The sequence below is a fragment of the Montipora capricornis genome, chromosome 5 (assembly GCF_036669925.1).
Source record: "Montipora capricornis isolate CH-2021 chromosome 5, ASM3666992v2, whole genome shotgun sequence".
In the NCBI taxonomy this organism is placed as follows: domain Eukaryota; kingdom Metazoa; phylum Cnidaria; class Anthozoa; order Scleractinia; family Acroporidae; genus Montipora; species Montipora capricornis.
Window position 1 is genome coordinate 11521615 of NC_090887.1, and position 20000 is coordinate 11541614.

Here is a 20000-nt window from a genome sequence, read left to right on the forward strand (position 1 = left end):
CAATGTTTCCTTTCTGCAGAATATTAGCGAGCAATAACCTTTCCCCACGTACGGGAATGTAAAATCACACAAACAATAATAAAATTGAAGGCCCTCGGGCAAAAACAGCTCAAAGGACTTTCGTCATTTTGCAAAATGGTGTCCAATTTCTGCAGTATCAACTTCAATAAAATTGTCCAGTTTAAGTGTTCAGGCCATGAAATGAAAAACAGACAAATCATCAGTCTTTGTATTTTAATCCATTTATAAAAGATTAAGGCAACTTTTGATATTTCCTTCCTTCAACATGACAAAGGCCAAAACTCAAAACTTGCAAAACAGATTTCAATAATAATTTTGAAGCAACCAAACATGCACCTGAAAGTCCCTTGGAGGGTGGGGGGGGAGGGGGGGTTGCTTTGTACCTTCAATTTTTATTGTATCAATAGGGAATACTTAAAAGGGTAAACTGGGAAAGAATGTATTTTTCTCCAGGAAAATGAGCTGAGCTGTACACGTAGGATAATGAGACTGCCACTAAGATGGGAAAAAATGTCCAAAATGAAAATAAGATGGCTGCAATGTTAGCATACCCAGTGGGATTTAATGACTGGAAACTTAACCTTTGCAACAAGAAACAGTAGTTCGAGAATTGATTAGCAATCACACCCTCTCTCCCCCCTTCCCCCCCTCCCCACCACACACTCCCCTTTTTCCTTCCCTTCCCATCCTGCACCTTTCAGGACCATCACGAAAAACAGTCAAATTCATTGCAAAGCTAAAAGTGATCAACAAAAAAAAAACTTAAAATGGACAATAATCTACAGAGTGGAAACAAGTTCTCATGGAATTTCTTTTAAAAAATTAGTTTCCCATTTGCTTTGTCTTAAACCAAAGGATAGCTTGCATTTGTGGCAATACCACACATGTTGTCTCTGTTTCTTGCCATCTTGATGTAACCTTCCATACCCCAGCTTGTTCCCCAACTAAAATGACAAAAGAAAAAAAAAATACACTATCAGATCTTGGCACAATTAAGCATCTGTGTAGCACAGATAAATTAATAACAATCACGAATTCGTTACAATGTGGGTTAAGAAATGGCACACCACACCTAAAAATTAATTCAGTCAAGAGTCATTTCAAATTTCGACTGAAATAGGCATCTGCTTAGAATTCTTCCTTTTGTTGCTTTTTTCCTCAATATTTTCCTAGTTTACACACACAGACAGACACACAAACAGTCATAATCCCATTTAGTATCACCATTTAGTGGACTAATGCAAATCCTGCATTTTGATTGGCTACGCTACTAGAGGACTATTAGTGATAGTCCTCGAGTAGCGAAAAGCGTAACGTTTTCTTTCGTTTTATTCCCAAATAAATATTTCTTAAACTTGCATTTGCGAACTTTATTATTGCCTTTTCTGTCCGACTAGTTGGGTGATACTAAAACAATTAGACCCTTCGCCCTCAAGGGCCTGTCTCACAGACCCTCAGGGATGTTAAAGAACCCATACATTTTTCAATGTCTGGCCTGTTGCAAAGAACTTGGATTATAATCCACATTAAGAAATGCCAAATCTATGGAGCATTTTCACATGACATCACGGCAGCCATGTTGGTGTTCCAAAACAAAGAAATGGCAGTCATGATGGTGTACCAAACTACTCCTCCAGGAATTTAACACCATTTTTATGCAAATACGTTCTCTTGTTCCACTAATCCAATCTGGCTGCTGGTCACGCTCTATAAAAGAGTGAAACTGAAAACTCATTCAGTGAGGTAATCGGTTTTCATTGGAGTTGTCTCATGTGAACTATCATTCACAGCTGGTACTGTGTACAATTCTTACCTGTTCTTAACAAGCCAGTAATCTTTATCACTCTCCGTAGTGCCATACCCAACAGCTAAAACACCATGATCTAACAGAGTGGTGCTGCACTCTGGTTCAACGTAGACACCTTCTTTGTAGAACTGAAATGACATGTGCCCCGCATCAATAGCCACAGAGATAGGACCTACGGTAGCAACAGCCATCTTCAAGGCATCTTCATCACCTGATTTGACATCGACATACCCAGTATCATCGGCACCCACATCTGACCTGTTGAAGCGGCACTTCTCATCCTGAAAACAGAGAAGGGGAAGATGGCTTCTTTTGTGGGTGGGAGAATAATGATGTCTCAACCCACCCACCCCTAATAGATTTTCCTCACCAGATGATTTTATCCATTAATTAAGGGGGTGGGGGGGGGGGGGGGAGGAGTTACAACTCAATGGTTAGGGTTACAGAGACTTTTATTGAAGGAAACATTTCAACGCACTTTCTACTTTCAATTTCAATATCACAAATTTAATCTTTCAAACCATTTTTCAGAAAGACACATCAAGTAATATGGACTGACTCACTGACCAACTGAATGGCTCACTCCCTGGCTGACCGACTGACTGATTGACTGACCAACTACATTACTCGCCGGTTGACTCTAATTGACTGACTGATCGACAACCGATGGTCTTACTAACAATATCTTTTCACTAACCATGCCAACATAGGGGTAACTGGCTTCTGTGTCAATTCCATGGTTTGCCTTGATATAGCGGAATGCATTGTCCATCAATCCTCCCTCACAGCCAAAGTTTCCAAACTTATCCGAGCAGTCAACAAGATTTTGTTCACTCAGGGACACAAGTTTCCCAGTTTTCTTGAAATGCTGACCTTCTAGAGATCCCGTCTAAACGAAAATCAATATAAAAGCAGAAATAAGGCATTCAAATTGAAATGGCGTGTATACAGAGCAATAATAACTACATGTATCTATATGCCGTTTAGAAAAGCGGGGCTGAAATGAGAATGCCGGCATGCTCTTCAGAACATTTTGATTTTAATTTCTCTCAATACCTGAAAGGCCTTTTGAAACAATTAAAAGAAAAAGCTGAATGCAACTTAAATAACTTTGTTGCTTTTTATACAAGAGTACACCGAGATGCCTGTCACTGTAGAAGAAGTACTGACCTGGTTAATGACTGGCTGATTGACTGATATTACATTGCACTTTTTGATAATATTTAGACTGTGCCTTTCTAATCATGAGTTTAGTGATGAATTTTAATCATTGAGAATAAAAGCGTAATCAATTAAAAAATGAACAAAAAAGGCAGGGGCTGAGAGATAATAATAATAATGTCTTTCTATTATCATAATCAGCAAATACAACAGCTAGGTCAGAAATGCCAATAAGAGAATGTCTTTTTGTTCTGTCTCAAAGAATGAATGTCCCAAGCGAAGGGCAAGTGAAAGTGATCTGACCTGAGCATGCAATGAGAGAGGTGCAGAAGGCTGCTAATACAATTTGTCTAAGGATTTGCAAAATAAAAATATCTGTAATAAATTTAAAATTATACTCAAATGTTCTATTTAAAATTAGTAACAAAAGCTATACTTTATTGCCATTGCGTTCTGCCTCCTGTGTGGTTCCAATCTTACCCCTTTCCTTTTCAGTACCTTTAATACTAATCCTTTATTCTTAAATGTAAACAAACGCACAAAATTGTGCCAACTCTTACTGCACTAAATGCCCAGCATGATCCACACTGCTCCTGGTTCTTAACTGGTGTGACGTAGCCTTTTGTTCTCCAATCAACTTTCTTTGGAAGTACAACATTGCTTGGTAGCAGGAAAGCAGAGCCACCTGGTTCCTGGGTTTTGGTGTCCCTTATATGCCTGTTGTACCCATTTAGGATCAAATGCACCTCTTTGCTTGTCTGAAGACCATTGATGAAATTAAAAAAAATTATAACAGTTTAACAGTTGTAAATGTACCCACCCCCACATCCCCAGCGTTGCATCCAGAGCGCGTCATTGCGTCCTAGGACGCAATATTTTGCATTTGGACGTCCTAAAATGCTAAGAAGGGGTCTTTGTGGATGCACAAATTTCATGCTTGAAATATATGCAAATTCGTAAATTGAAAGCGCAACCACGCGCTCGCTATATTTATATTAACAATGGCGCAATTTTCCACATAACGTTGATTGATCCATCTAGAATTGGCATAGCAAAGAGAGAATCATGGTTGGTGTATTTTCATTTTTAGCGTCAGTATAACTTAGGACCCCCAAAATTCTGGTATGGACCCCTAAATATTTGGCAAAGGGGCCCAGAGGACCCCTACCCAGTAAAACCTGGATGCAACGCTGCATCCCATTCACACGTATAAGCAAATAAGAAAAATGAGAGAAGGGAACCTCGCACCTAGCTGGACCATTTCAGTAATATTATTGTGTCTTATAGAAACTTGAAAATTTTGCCTATAAGAGACAAATTATGCTCATTTGTCTCTAACCTGCACTTCAAATAATTATACATTCATTTCAATCAAACAGGTAATTTTAGGTACAGTATTGTCCCTGCTAATGCACCAAACAAAACAATCTTTTTCTGATTATGTACAACTATACTGAAGGATCAAATCCAGTAGAAAAATATATTACAGTAACCCCTAGCAAAAACAACTTGTGTTTTAAAAAGTTGTTTCATGTAATCTTGTGAAATGATTTTAATTAAAAGTATCTTAATGATCTTTGTGCATGAAGGCATCCTGTGTACAAAAAATGAAAATTGTATCATAATAAGGATAAAATATAATTTAAAAATTCTGTGTCTGACAATATTTTTGAATAACTTCACAAAATGAATATATACCATGTCTCCTAAGTGATTCATTGCCATTGTAAAAGATTGGGTCTTGTCAGCATTGTGTCGCTCAATTTTCTTGAGGTTGTCATTCCAAATGGCGTACCGTAAACTTTCTTCATCATCTGACTCATACTTTTTGTTGTGGAATTTTTTCCAAACGTGCCATTCATTGTCTTTGATCAACAGATCTGACAATGCTGCAGAAAAGAACACAACGACTAATGCAAGACTTAGACGAGCCATCATGATCAGGAGTCAACCTGCAACAGAAAATGCAACAATGAGGGTCCAAGAGTTTTTTCACTATCACAGCCAATACATGTACTTTAACACACAAAATTTTCTCAAGAAGTAGATGATTTGTAATATGTGAGAGATTAATATTACAAGGAGGCAGTGAGGCCCAGTGGTTAGGGTGCTTGCCTTGAGATCCGAGGATCCTGGGTTCAAGACATTTTCTGACCACAGGTTGAATTTGTTCTTCGTAGTCAATGGGTCAACTTCTCAGCTGCACTTGCAATGTAGCCAACTAGCTTGTCTTCGGCCAGTTGGGATTCTTAACAGTTGATGTTGAATGTTCTGTTCCGTCGGAATTGTGTTCATTGGCCCTGAAAACCCCCCTGTGTGTATGTATGTATGTCAAGAATACATACATGTACATGTAAGCTTTAGTAGATGAATTGAGTAGATGATTCCTAAAGGTCAAAAGCCCAAGGGACGTTTTAGTTTAAAACTAGATGTTTGAAGTATCAATCTTACGGTTCTCAATTGAACCTGTTTATACCTATAACACCTGCCACGGGTGTCACTTGTAAGTGTTACAGGTTTAATAGTGTCCCCATCAAGTACACCCGTTTGTCAACCAGTCACAGTTTCATGGCTGAAAATAGCACAGCAACGGCTGTTAAAAATTCTAATGAGAACCCTGAATCTCACTTATTTCATGAGGTATAAAGGGATAAGGCTGTCAACCTTGACCAAACCTTGACCTTCAAAATACCTCAACAAGGTGACATTGTGAGCTACAGCTGGAGAGGAAGGCTATATTGAAGAGTCCTGATTTACATTATTGTAAAAAGAATAAAAGAACATCTTACATGTAAGTTTGAAAGTGGCATTTCTCTAATAAAGTGTTACTCTCCTGAAACTTGTAATTGTAGGAACAATGATATTTTGAAAATAGCCTTTGTAATGCTCTCAGATAGATTTACATAACATATATATTCCACAGCCAAGGTCTCAAATGAATAGTAGCACACTATTCAATGCTTGCCTATCTCTATTTACAAAAACAAAGGAACATAACATTTCTAAAATGACATGATATTCTCCAGCTTCAAACAACACCGGAGAATTTTGAAGGCTTTGAATCCTTTAAATTCAATAGTTTTTGGAGCCAGTACAAGTAACACATGCTGTTTCCAATGATTTTCTAGCGATTTAATACATTTGTATTTTACAACTCAAAACAGATTATAACTGTGGGTGGCTATTCATCTTTCGATAAATCCTGTATGACCACCCCAGGCATCTTGTTCTGGTATGCAGAAAATTTCAGAGGCACCACTCACATATGCCTTGCTCCACTTGATTTCAGATCAAGAAAACGAAACCCTTCAAAATCGATTTATTCTTGGACTTCTATGGGGTTTTACCATCAAAAATTTTAATTATATATTAGTATTATAAGATATTCTATTAATTAAGCTTATATGATGTGGCACTGAAAATCTTATGCAATAATTTATTCAGCCTTGGTTGGCTGCTGTGTAAATATTCAATAAACTAGCCGTCTACAGCACTTTACATCTATACTCACAACTGATCTTAAATGAGCAAAGCACATCAAAAACTCGCCGGTCTCACTTGAAGAGAAAACTATGACCCTTCGGATATCAGTTCGTTTCAAAACAAAACACAATGGATCGAGCTTATCTTTAGCTAAAAGTACATGATTCACAAACCAGAAAAATGCGGAGTCCAGCCAAAGAATCAAATGACTACGCTGTATCACTCAAATCTAACAAACTCAATTAAACACGTCAATTCCATGGAGAGTAGACTAAAAGAAGGATTAATAACAATAAACTCTAAGTGAAATTCGTGACTGTGCATTCTATACCGGTCTCGTGACTTTGCATAAGACGTCATAACGCGAGCCGGCTTTTTCTGTTATCACGTATTGTTTCAGATTTACGCTGAAATGTCGATTGAAACGAGGAACAGGCAGGGTTATTTACCTTTTGACGCAATTAAATTATGTATTTCTCCGGGCTTGATGTGCCTTCTCCCGTTCGTTTTCTTTCCTCTTCGTTTGTTTACGCGGGCCGGAGTGTCATGTGACGGTCATATGCCGGCAACTATGAAGCGAGAGCTAGGACTGGGAACGATGGTCATCGAAGGGGAAATTAGTTTTCCGTTGACGATCACCTTACATTGAATCAGTTAATAACTCATCGACTCGTGGGGGTTCCCCATGGACGAGTAAAATCGTCTGGCGTAGACAGAGTAAAATAATCTGAAATACTAAGTATGGTCGGTTTCGGCCGGTTTAGGGGTGAATAGGTTTTAAAGCAGGTCAGAAAAATGGGCAACTTTACACCAGACGTGGAACTACTATTGAAATAAAGCTACTTCAAATTGCCAAAAAAACTAATACATTAGTAAACATTTCACAAGAGATAACATTTGAATAAATAGCTACCCTTGTAATATTTAACAATTAGACCCGTAGCCCGCAAGGCGGGCTACGGGTCAATAGCCCATGAGGCAAAGCCGAATGGGCTATTGACCCGTGGCCCTTGAGGGCAAAGGGTCCAATTGTTTTAGTATCACCCAATTAGTCGGACAGAAAAGGCAAGTTGAAAATATATTTATTTGGGAATAAAACGAAAGAAAGCGTCACGCTTTTCGCTACTCGAGGACTATTACTAATAGTCCTCTAGTCGCGTAGCCAATCAAAATGAAGCATTTGCATTAGTCCACTAGTTGGGTAATACTAACGTGTATTATTAAAAACTGATCATTGGATAATGCAATTCAAGTAATGCCTATCATCTCATATTCAACACGCGCTCATGGAATAATTGTTAATTAGTATATATACCACACAGGTGAATAGTGCTCTCCGTGCACGCTGATTGGCTAACTTGAAGGTGATTATCCAAGTACTATTCACTATGGAGCCCATTTATTGCCACTATATTTTCCTCATCAAATTTTGTTTAATACAACTTTTTTGGCACGACTATTGCTTTTCTTTTTGTCTTTTTTCTACAGCACGACTTTCTTGGCACAAGTTTTCTATGCACCACTTTTTTACATGTCTTTCTTGGCACCACTTTTTTTAGCACACGACAATTTGTCATCATTAGTGACCCCCAAACAACTTGAAAGTGATTATCCAAGTACTATTCACTATGGAGCCCATTTATTGCCACTATATTTTCCTCATCAAATTTTGTTTAATACAACGTTTTTGGCACGACTATTGCTTTTCTTTTTGTCTTTTTTCTACAGCACGACTTTCTTGGCACAAGTTTTCTATGCACCACTTTTTTACATGTCTCTCTTGGCACCACCTTTTTTAGCACACGACAATTTGTCATCATTAGTGACCCCCAAACAAACAGATGAGGAATTATAGTTGATGATTTTGTTACCCCACCATAGTGGCCTCAGAGGGCCAATAAAAGGACTAGTGATCAGATTAATGCCTCTCATTTACTTTAATGGACAATTTATCTATTCTCTAAACACCAGGTCCCAGTTGTTCAAAAGATGGATAGTGCTATCCGCTGGATAAATCACTAACCAGTGGATAAGTCAAAGCAAAACCAATTACGCTATCCAATGGATAGTGACTTATCCGGTGAATAGTGTTATCCACCTTTTGAACAACTGTGGCCAGGTGTGAACTTGGTCCAGGTCCTTGATTACTTGTGACTTAAGTGTGGTATCTTTTGTGACCACTCTTTGTGTATAATTTTACTGCGATTTGGATCTTTGAGTAATCGAGCATGTGCGTCCTAAGTTTCTGGAAAATAAAGTAATATTATAAAAGAATCATTGTGTGTGCACACAAAATAATACTTTATGTTAATGACCTGCTTACTTCTGTTGACAAAGGGGAAATTTACATGAATGCAGACGACACAACTTATTTACATGTATGTTATTGGAAAGACAGAAGACCAGGTTGTGTTGACCATGCAAGCTACGCCCTAGAGAGAACCTTGAGGAACTCCAGTTTTAACAGGTTGCAAGTCAGAACAAGACTTCTTAATTCTGGTCATCTGCATTCCATTTTGGAGATAATCCTTAATCCACTTCCATAAGTCTCCCGAAATAAGAGCACCTCTTACCTGGTAGCTTTAATATCACCAAGAACAGAATGATCCACAGTCATAATCCTTACAGAAGTCAATGAAGAGATGTCAATTAAAGGAGCTGCATGCTCAGTTGAATGACCTTTTCCAAACCCCCACTGCTTTTCACTAAGGATGTTATTTGATGTAATATGATTATTGTATGAGTTACATACGTTCTCCAAAAGCTTTCCTGGAATACTCGGCTATGTCAATGTGAAGGATTTTGCAACAAAGTAGAAATATTACTGTAACATTAAGTGCTAATAAAGCATTCTTAAAGTCCCCAGAGTTATAGTGAACAAGAACAAGTGTTCAACGACGATTAATATACTATATTCCTTGCAAAACTACACAATGAACATCCAAAAGCAAGATTTAGTAACTGGCTAAATATGCAATTTCCATTCGCTTCTCACCACTCTCATGAACTCTTATGGACTCAGTAATTTACTCAAGGGAGTGACTGCAGAATACGGTACCTGACCTCTCAAAGCAACGCTTCCTCTTTCCCAGCTACGTGGCTACAAAGTGGCTAAATGAGTGAGTGAGAGAGTACGCTGTTAACATGTAAATGTGTAAACTGTAGGAACACGGTTATGTGGTTATGCATCTACTTAGCTACCTCCTTCAAAATCCTCATACTCAATATTATTGTAACTCGTACACATCCACATCCACACAGTCATAATCCCTAAAGAAGTCAATGAAGAGATGTCAATTAAAGGAGCTGCTCAGTTGAACGACCTTTTCTAAACCCCCAATGCTTTTCACTAAGGTACACATCCTGGATGACTGGTGTTAAAGAGGACATGAATGTGTTTAATTAATTTTTTAGACACTGATGTTGTTAAAGGGATCGGGTTTTTAGTGGTAACAAGCCAATAACGTTTACCAAGGAGCAGAGCAGAGCAGAGCAGAGTGATCCATATTTGGTTCCTGGACTTTTTCATATGTGGGTTGAGTTTGTTGGTCCTCCTTGTGGATCTCCTTAAAAATATTTTGTCCCTCCAGTCAAACTGTCTCAATTTTTTATTAACCCTTCCCCTTGTGGGGCCTATAGATTTTAATCTGTCTAGCACCAGACAGTTTTCAAGGGCGTAGCTAGGGGGGTCCTGGGGTGCTCGTGACCCTCCTTTGTAAGCCTCTTTTTTTAAGCAGACAACCTACATGTACAATATTCAGGTGGCGAAAACGCCACAATCTGGTGAGTACCCCCTGTTTGACATTCTGTATTCCCTGTGGCATAAAAATAACAATAGCTCTAATTAGCATGAGACAAGCAAAACCTGTACGATTCTGGTACTTGAAGTCAAATGGCACCATCATGAAAATGTCCTATTGTCTCTTATAGACACCTGAAAAATTCAGCCAGCTTCAATGGGATTCAAACCCACGACACATGTATTTCTTTCAACAGGGGCTTATCTTTTAAAAATAACAATCTTACAAGATATATTTTTAATGTTAATTTATTTATGCACAAAAAGTCAGAATATTCTACAAAACAATAAATTATTAGTATTATTAGTTCAAATCAAAGTTGATTTCTTTTTTAAATACCTGCATGAAACTCATCCAAATACACAGAAAAAGACAAGCATGCCGTCTTTACATCATATGATTTTTCCACTAAATAAAAACAGACTTTATATATGACCAAAGCCCCAGTTTTTACTATTTGATATAAATACCATATGCCCTAATTACACTGTAGCAATAGCAAAGTAAAGAGACCTTGTTTCTTTTCACAATGAAATTTAAGGTTTGAAGCTTGTACAATTTTGTATAGAAAGTAACAATAATTAATTCAAAATGGACACCTATTGTACAGGTTCCAGGAAATATTTCTATCCTTTATATCCAGGATCCTTTTGTCAAGTTCAAACTTCCTTTCCTTAAAAAATCTGGCTTTTACTTGCATAAAAAGACACCTAGAACAGCAAATATTTCTTCTGTAATACTAATGACAAAAGGTTACATTAAACCAGGGGATAACTAGCAGCTGTGGCAACACCACATTTATTGTCCGCATTTCTTGCAATCTTGATGTATCCTTCATCACCCCACAGGGGTCCCCAGCTGAAAGATAAAGTTATCAAGATGTTGAGAAAGTTGTAATGGCCAGACAGTGGAGCTGGGGTGTGGAAAGCAATGATGGCAAGGCAAGTGTGCTGTTTGATGCACATGGACCAGCAGGTACAAAACATTGGTCAAAGGTCTTGGGTCAAAAATAAAAATTTTGAACATTCCTTTTGTATGAAATTACACTCTCAGTGAGGAGTGCTGACATCAACTTGGGCCTATATCCCTTGTATTTTATTGTTTCATTTAAGAGTAAATCTTAGTCACAAATAAGATGGAGATGCTTTTTGGGTTCATTAGGGCTACAACTGTTCTTCAGAATCCCACATGGAGGGGCAGAGATGCCAGTACTTGGGCCTGGAATGAGGCTCTGAGTGGGGCCTAGAAAGTGGATTTTCTCATGTGTTGAAAATGGCAGATGACCTTGAGATTTTGTTGTGTTTGAGGTAATGGTAAGGATGGGGTACTCATTGTACCTTTAAGGGGTTAAAAAAGCGGTTTTGGCGCCTCTTAGCGTGTTCAGGCTCAAAAGGTCCACAGCAGGAGCTTTTTTGGTACCTTTTAGGGTATAGAGCTGAAAAATGGGCAGAGAGGTTTTGTTGATATTGGGCTGCTCCCCATCTTGCATCCTGCGAAGGGCGGTTTTGTTTAGTCTCAATAAAGCCTCTGCCTGTGACAAACAGTTAGTTTCAGTGTCTTCTGTTTAGTGTTCAGTTTTGGATGTTAGGAGGGAAATTGTCTGGGAAATGGATTGTATTCAAAACAATGCCAACAGACTTCAAACAAACCTGTTTTTCACAAGCCAGTAGTCTTGACCATATTCACTTCCATAGCCCACAACAAGAACTCCATGATCCAAATTTGTGCTGCTGCACGCTGGTTCGTCATACACGCCTGTGCGATAAAACTGAAAGGACATGTGGCTAGCATCAATTGCCACTGATATAGGACCCACAGAACCAGATGCTGCCTTGAGCAAGGTTTCATTACCAGATGGGATATCCACAAAACCAGTGACAGAAGCACCCACATCAGATGCATTGAAATGGCATCTTTCTACCTAGAAAAGAAAAAAGAGACCACTTTTAAAACTTCATTTCAAATGCTAAGTGAAAAGAAATGTCACTCCACTTTTGACAAGTTTTGATTCTCACCACGCCTTCATACGGGTAGCTCGCTTCAGTATCAATTCCATCATTGCTCCTGATGTACTTAAAAGCATTGTCCATCAGACCTCCTTGGCAACCTTGATTTCCATAAGAAGTTGAACAGTCCACTAGATTTTGTTCACTAAGAGACACCAGTTTGCCAGTTTTCCTGAAGTTTTGTCCCTCCAGAGATCCAGTCTGCATTTAATACAAAGTACTTTAATTTTCATTATTAGATGGCTAGTGTTTCTGGCCGATATAATGCGTGCTGTGATTGGCTAAGAGCAGCTAAGCACTAAAGCATTATTCTCCTGTAAATTTAAGGTTATTATTATTTGCCATACCCAGGTAAAAATCCAACGTTGGATCCCTTCTTTCAACAGGACCTTGACAGGATCTTGAGCTTAAATGCTCCATGTACACGAGATCCTGTACAAGATCTTACATAAGATCTCATAGGATCTTAAACATGATCGTATAGGTTCCTGTAATATCCTGTAAGTTGTGAGGAATGGCAAATAAATAAAGAGACAACATATAACTTTGATGTGGTGTGTTCATATTTTCTTCCATAAAACTTGAGATTACTTTGCTCATTTCACATTTCCTGGTTTGCAAAGAACAGGAGAGAACCGTGTAGTCGGAAATGTATGTATGGACTCTAATCGAATTCTGTCATGGGCAGCAAGATCATACTGCCCATGTGGTTTGTCCACCTATATTCATAGGATTGTCATTAGGTAATCACATGAAAAGCTTGTTTACAACGAAGGCTTAATCAATCTTGTGGCTCAACTGTATTGAAGAAAAAATCTTGAATGAGATTAAGAGATGTGATTAAAAAACTATCATCTTTATTATCATCATCATCATTATTATTATTACTATTATTATTATTATTATTATTATTATATATAATATTTTATCCCATGATACTGTCAGGTCATCCCTTGGGGACAAAGGGATGGCAAATTGGTACATGTATATGGAGGTATATCTATAACAAAATTTAAAATAAAATTGTCCAAATCATGAATGCATCAATCCAAAACTGACTGGCAACAAGCCGATTTTGCAAACGGCCATCACGGAAAGAGGCATAATGCAGAGAGGCATAACACAAAGAGGCATAATGCAAATAGCTTTAACGCAAATAGCCATAATGCAAGTAGGCACCATGCAAAAAGGCATGATGCAAAGACGCATAATGCAAATGGCCATAGCGCAAAAAGGATAAGGCAATGAGGCATAACGCAGAGGCATAACTTAAACAGGAAGAAAAAGTTTGATAGCGATTATATGTTCTTTCGCTTGAAAAATCAGTTGATGTTTTTTTTAGAGCTGAAATTATTTACGGAGAACAAAGCTAGTCTCCATTCTTCAACCGGCCTTTGTGTTATGGCTATTTTACGTTATTCTTTTTGCATTACGAGTAATTGCATTATGCCTCTTTGAGTTATTCCTCTTTACGTTATGGCTGTTTGCATTATGGCTATTTGTGTTATGGCTGTTTGCATTATGCCTTTTTGCGTTATGGCTATTTTTGTTATGCCTCTTTGCGTTATGCCTCTCTGTATTATGCCTCTTTCTGTGATGGCCATTTGCAGAATCGGCTTGTTGCCATTCAGCTTTGGACTGATGCATTCATAATTTGGACGATTTTATTTCAAATACTGATCATTGAATTTTGTCATAGATATACCTCCATAAATGTACACCACCAATGTCATCAGGAATCATATCCTTGTTGATGGCTAATTGCCAAAGGTAATAGTGGGTTAGGTTTGTACTGGTTCTGTACACTGCCCCAAAGGTGTAGTGTACAGAACCAGTAACAATATTCTCAATTTTCTCCTGACATGTCAAATCCAACAATGTCACTTATTCCAATGGAGTGGCTGAAACAGGTATTTTCCTGTCGGTCATGTATTGGGATTCAAGGAGGACATCTAGTTTATTAGTTACCGGTAGGCGCTCATATTGGTAACGCAAAGGGGATCCAGATTGATGATTAATTAAGATCTGAAGAGAGTAAATATATAACTGGCACTCTTGGGAGGGAAGAACGTGACTGACCGTGCTAAAGGCCCAACATGATCCACAATGTCCTTGGTTTTTTACGGGAGTCACATATCCTGCTTCTCTCCAATCAACACTTGCTGGAAGCTTGAGATTTGATGGTGGGAGAAATGTAGTAGCCTTTTCCTCAGAATCCTCAAATTTTGTTGTCATCTTATATCCATTGAGCATCTGTTTCATCTCTTGTGATGTCTTTAAAAGAGAGACCAAAGGTATTCAAATAAATCCAAATTTGAGACACTAAATCACCAGAAAAGAAGACATTTAAGCTTGTATATGTATGTAAATAATGTTGAGAGTAACTTTGGCCACATGGTGATTGGCTCCATCTAACAGAACTACAGAAAATCACATTGAATCAGTCTTATCATCAAATAACTGTACAAAACAGCATGGTATTTTCCCTCATTCATTCAAAACTTGAACGTACTCCACAATGTTAAACCCCTTCCAGAATGGATGTGGATTCTCCACATCCAAATCCTGTAACACAAAGTGGGTTTGTCTTTGGTAATCCCTGATTCACCTATTTGTGTGTTGCTTGCTCTGAGTTCAAGATTTCTCAGTATTTGATTTCAAGCATTTACTCCTCTGATCACTGCTTGCAAGTTGTATTTGAGTACATCTATAATTGTCTTAAAAATGCATTAGGCACATAGCCATCGAGTGCCAAGTGTTTCTTAAATGCAGTCGATGTCAAACCCACATGGCTATCTGATTACCAGTTTGGATGACTTAGTTACCTACCGTAACTAGTATCAAGATTTTCATAGTTTTGCTGTAGCTTACACTATGAGCACTAATATTATTCCGAGTATACTGAATTCATCAGCGAAAATATAACTATCTAGTTCTTTCATTAACCCCACCTGAAATTCACCATGTCCTTTATTCAGTAGTTACATATGTACAATGTATGTCAACTATCAATCATATCCTACCATATCTCCAAGATGATTCATAGCCAATTTATAATTGTGGACGTCATTGTGAGAGACGATTCTTTTGAGGTTGTCTTGCCAAATGAAATTGCGCACTCTCTCTTCCCCAACATCACCATAGCTTTTTCTGTGAAAAGATTTCCATGCTTTCCAGTTTGGATCTTTGAGAGGATCATCATATACATGTAGCTGGGCAGGCCAGGCAGCAGCAACTGAGAGGCAGAACGTGAGAAAAACTATGCACTGCATGATGAACCTGATATGAAATAACAGAACAGAATATGATGTGTTAATTTAACATAAAGGATGGTTGACCTTTTAGAAGAAAACTTATTTTCAGTTGATTTGAATAATCAAGGTTTTCAAGATTACTGCTGTCAAACTATTTTGGAGAATGTACACAGTAATTTGACCCTTGCTGCACTTTACAGTACCTTTGACCTGTCGACACCAACAATCCTGTTGATACATTAAACCAGTGTTTTGAGGTGATAAAAAAGGTTGGAGAAACAAACCATTGTAAAACTTCACGACACACCTTGAGCTTCCTGCCCATCATCAGTGGACAAAAAATAATTTGTTGCAGGCATAACAGTTAAAGGGACACTTGTTTTTTTCAAGATTATTGTTTTGGCAATTTGCAGTAAATTTTTGATGATGCTTGTCCTCCTTACTTTTTTTCTTGTCATGCTTTTTGGCACTTCCATAAAGAAATATTGGTAGAAGAAAATACTCAATATTTTTGCATTTTACTTTTGCAACTTTAAGTTTGCAATTAGTTCAGTTTACTTTTAGTTTGCAGTTTTAGTTTCCAACTTTTTTACCACAAAACATTAACGATGCTGGTCTACAATCTTGGACAGGATAAAATGGAACAGAAATGCCCCCATCCCCCATAATCAAAGATGAAGCTGCACGAAGGCCATGATGAGCCATTTCCCATCATTGATTTTGGTCTCAATTTTCCATTTAATTTGGTAGTTCCCAGTCCTTGTGAGACAGCCATACAAAATACAGGGCTTCTGATAGGATGCGGAAAAAAATTAAAGATTATGCGGAAATTTTTGGCCATATTATGCGTAAACATGCGTAATTATGCGGAGGATTGCGGAGGATGCGGATTTTAGGGAATTATGCGGATCCGCATCGCCGCATCCTGTCAGATGCCATGAAAATATGTTCAAAGGTTTTTGAAATAAAAAGTTCTTTCTAGCCTTTACACATGAGAAATAATCAGTAAAACGTCTAACATTTTCTGACAGAGAGTTAATTAAAAGATCTTGCAGTGTAATGCGCAGCACGGGTTTGAGTTCTGTTCTGTCTGTACATACAAGCATATCTCTCAAGGATCACGACGAGAGATGAGAATCGCGTGACCGTGGATGTTAGAAATTCAGAACTAAACAAATAAATTGTATAAATGGCAAGTATTCTCAGTATTCTCATATTCTTTAGTACCTTTTCTGGATTGTAGTCTCCTATATTTATAGCCCTTTCAAAATTTTAAAGTCGTCGGCTAACAATCAATGTAAAAACTCTCTCAGCTTTTGAAATACATAGAGTAAATACAATCACACCGGCTGACATTGAACATTTTTACGTCCTTGAAAATTAAACTCGTCATCAAAAAAATCGAATGCAAGATATCAACGAACATTGATATCACGAACCTTTGCATTAGATCGCACCTGCGGACGTTAAACAACCGATTGTTTACATATTTTAAAACGCTGTTATTTGAAAAAGATCGCCCAAATACTTTAAAGATTCTCACCAGACTGTAAACACTCACCTAAGAAAATCCTTCCAAAGACAACGACCATAAACTCGTTAAAGCTAAATAACGTTTCACAATTGAATGAAAGAACGTGCGATGGACCTTTCACAAACTTCCTTCACTTAACTCATGCGGTTTCATGAGGCCGGCATCCTTCATCTCTGCTCTCTTTACGATTGGCTAATTACATTTTCGCGTATTCTGATTGGCTAATCATCCACTGCATCAGACAGTCAGTCAAGTCACAAGACTCTCACAAGATTTTTCCCGCGGTTATTGGGCACTATCAAAAATACCATAATACTCTTTGTTTGTCCCCACAAAATTTTGCACAAGCATTGTTTTTCTTACAAGGGTCCCAAGAGAAACTAGAAATAATACTTATGCAAAATTTTGGGGGAACAAACAAAGAGTATTATCAATGAACGAAGTGATGTATGAAATGAATCATTTACTGAACTGCGGATATGAAATCAATGATCCCGCTCGCAGTTGTGGACGCAATTTTAGCAATTACGTAGAAGAAGCCTGAAAAATTTATATTCAGGATTTCAACGGATTTCACAAACTTCCCTTTACTCTACTCATGCGGAAGATTGTTCTCATGCGGCCGGCTTCCCTCATCTCTGGCCTCTTTACGATTGGCTGATTACATTTTTGCGTATTCTGATTGGCTAATCAACCATTGCATCAGACAATCAGTCAAGTCACAAGTCTCTCACAAGATTTTTCCCGCGCGTATTAGGCACTATCAAAAATACCATAATACTCTTTGTTTGTCCCCACAAAATTTTGCACAAGCATTGTTTTTCTTACAAGGGTCCCAAGAGAAACTAGAAATAATACTTATGCAAAATTTTGGGGGAACAAACAAAGAGTATTATCAATGAACGAAGTGATGTATGAAATAAATCATTTACTGAACTGCGGATATGAAATCAATGATCCCGCTCGCAGTTGTGGACGCAATTTTAGCAATTACGTAGAAGAAGCCTGAAAAATTTATATTCAGGATTTCAACGGATTTCACAAACTTCCCTTTACTCTACTCATGCGGAAGATTGTTCTCATGCGGCCGGCTTCCCTCATCTCTGGTCTCTTTACGATTGGCTGATTACATTTTTGCGTATTCTGATTGGCTAATCAACCATTGCATCAGACAATCAGTCAAGTCACAAGTCTCTCACAAGATTTTTCCCGCGCGTATTAGGCACTATCAAAAATACCATAATACTCTTTGTTTGTCCCCACAAAATTTTGCACAAGCATTGTTTTTCTTACATGGGTCCCAAGAGAAACTAGAAATAATACTTATGCAAAATTTTGGGGGAACAAACAAAGAGTATTATCAATGAACGAAGTGATGTATGAAATAAATCATTTACTGAACTGCGGATATGAAATCAATGATCCCGCTCGCAGTTGTGGACGCAATTTTAGCAATTACGTAGAAGAAGCCTGAAAAATTTATATTCAGGATTTCAACGGATTTCACAAACTTCCCTTTACTCTACTCATGCGGAAGATTGTTCTCATGCGGCCGCCTTCCCTCATCTCTGGCCTCTTTACGATTGGCTGATTACATTTTGCGTATTCTGATTGGCTAATCAACCATTGCATCAGACAATCAGTCAAGTCACAAGTCTCTCACAAGATTTTTCCCACGCGTATTAGGCACTATCAAAAATACCATAATACTCTTTGTTTGTCCCCACAAAATTTTGCACAAGCATTGTTTTTCTCACAAGGTGCCCAAGAGAAACTAGAAACAATGCTTATGCAAAATTTTGGAGGAACAAACAAAGAGTATTATCAATGAACGAAGTGATGTATGAAATGAATCATTTACTGAACTGCGGATATGAAATCAATGATCCCGCTCGCAGTTGTGGACGCAATTTTAGCAATTGCGTAGAGAAGCCTGAAAAATTCAGGATTTCAACGGATTTCACAAACTTTCCTTCACTCTACTCATGCGGAATTGTTCTCATGCGGCCGGCTTCCCTCATCTCTGGTCTCTTTACTATTGGCTGATTACATTTTTGCGTATTCTGATTGGCTAATCAACCATTGCATCAGACAATTAGTCAAGTCACAAGTCTCTCACAAGATTTTTCCCGCGCGTATTAGGCACTATCAAAAATACCATAATACTCTTTGTTTGTCCCCACAAAATTTTGCACAAGCATTGTTTTTCTTACAAGGGTCCCAAGAGAAACTAGAAACAATACTTATGCAAAATTTTGGGGGAACAAACAAAGAGTATTATCAATGAACGAAGTGATGTATGAAATGAATCATTTACTGAAATCAATGATCCTCGCAGTTGTGGACGCAATTTTAGCAATTGCGTAGAGAAGCCTGAAAAATCAACTGAGCTAATGTTCCTGTGAGGAATGAATCAATGAACGAAATGATATATGAATTGAATCAGAGGCATTTCAGTATATGATTAATTTCATACATCATTTCGTTCATTGATTCATTTCTCACGGAAACATTAGAGCCCACTGAATGACCAGCTCCCAACGTCAGTGGCTTCATAGCTCAGTTGGTTAGAGCGTCGCACCGGTATCGCGAGGCCACGAGTTCAAACCCCGTCAGTGAAGTCCTGAATGAGAATCATACCTTTACTTGAAAGAGTATTGTGGTATTTTTGATAGTGGCTAATTTTTTGTCGACGTCATTATTAACAAAGACGTTCTTACACCGCCAACGATCATTTACTGGTAACATTCAAATATTCAGTTTCATTTGATTGAATTAGTTGCCAGTGATCGTGATGCGTGGATAAAGAGAAAAGTTTGAAATTTGGTGGTGTTAGAACACCCCAGTTTCGCCCTAAGTAAAGGAATTCAGATGGCCCTTGGATTCCAGATCCCATGTAACGAAATTCCGTATTCCGAACAGTGGATCCCGGAT

General features: G+C 38.0%; 2 protein-coding genes across 3 annotated transcripts in view; both read right to left on the reverse strand.

Annotated features, from left to right (window-relative positions):
* The window catches only part of LOC138049463 (cathepsin L-like), an 8489-nt gene extending 1429 nt beyond the window's left edge, over positions 1 to 7060 (reverse strand). The window contains exons 1-6 of one of the 2 annotated variants that reach the window (XM_068895747.1): positions 6922 to 7060; positions 4688 to 4941; positions 3550 to 3747; positions 2526 to 2717; positions 1835 to 2109; positions 1 to 965 (exon numbers count right to left, since the gene is read on the reverse strand). The exon at positions 1 to 965 is cut by the window's left edge and continues 1429 nt beyond it. In XM_068895747.1, the coding sequence (XP_068751848.1) occupies positions 866 to 965; positions 1835 to 2109; positions 2526 to 2717; positions 3550 to 3747; positions 4688 to 4927 (1005 nt within the window). In that variant the 5' untranslated portion in view covers positions 4928 to 4941; positions 6922 to 7060 and the 3' untranslated portion in view covers positions 1 to 865. Of the gene's footprint in view, positions 966 to 1834; positions 2110 to 2525; positions 2718 to 3549; positions 3748 to 4687; positions 4942 to 6645; positions 6801 to 6921 lie in introns of those variants that run through there. The other variant, XM_068895748.1, reaches the window with a different exon arrangement.
* A 3444-nt stretch (positions 7061 to 10504) lies between these two features.
* On the reverse strand, positions 10505 to 17232 carry LOC138049464 (cathepsin L-like). Its single transcript, XM_068895749.1, has 6 exons — positions 17094 to 17232; positions 15302 to 15557; positions 14358 to 14552; positions 12288 to 12479; positions 11922 to 12193; positions 10505 to 11130 (listed from the first exon to the last, which is right to left on the reverse strand). The coding sequence occupies exons 2-6, from the start codon at positions 15548 to 15550 to the stop codon at positions 11031 to 11033; spliced, it is 1008 nt and encodes a 335-aa protein (XP_068751850.1). The 5' UTR covers positions 15551 to 15557; positions 17094 to 17232; the 3' UTR covers positions 10505 to 11030.
* Between the last annotated feature and the right edge of the window lie 2768 nt (positions 17233 to 20000).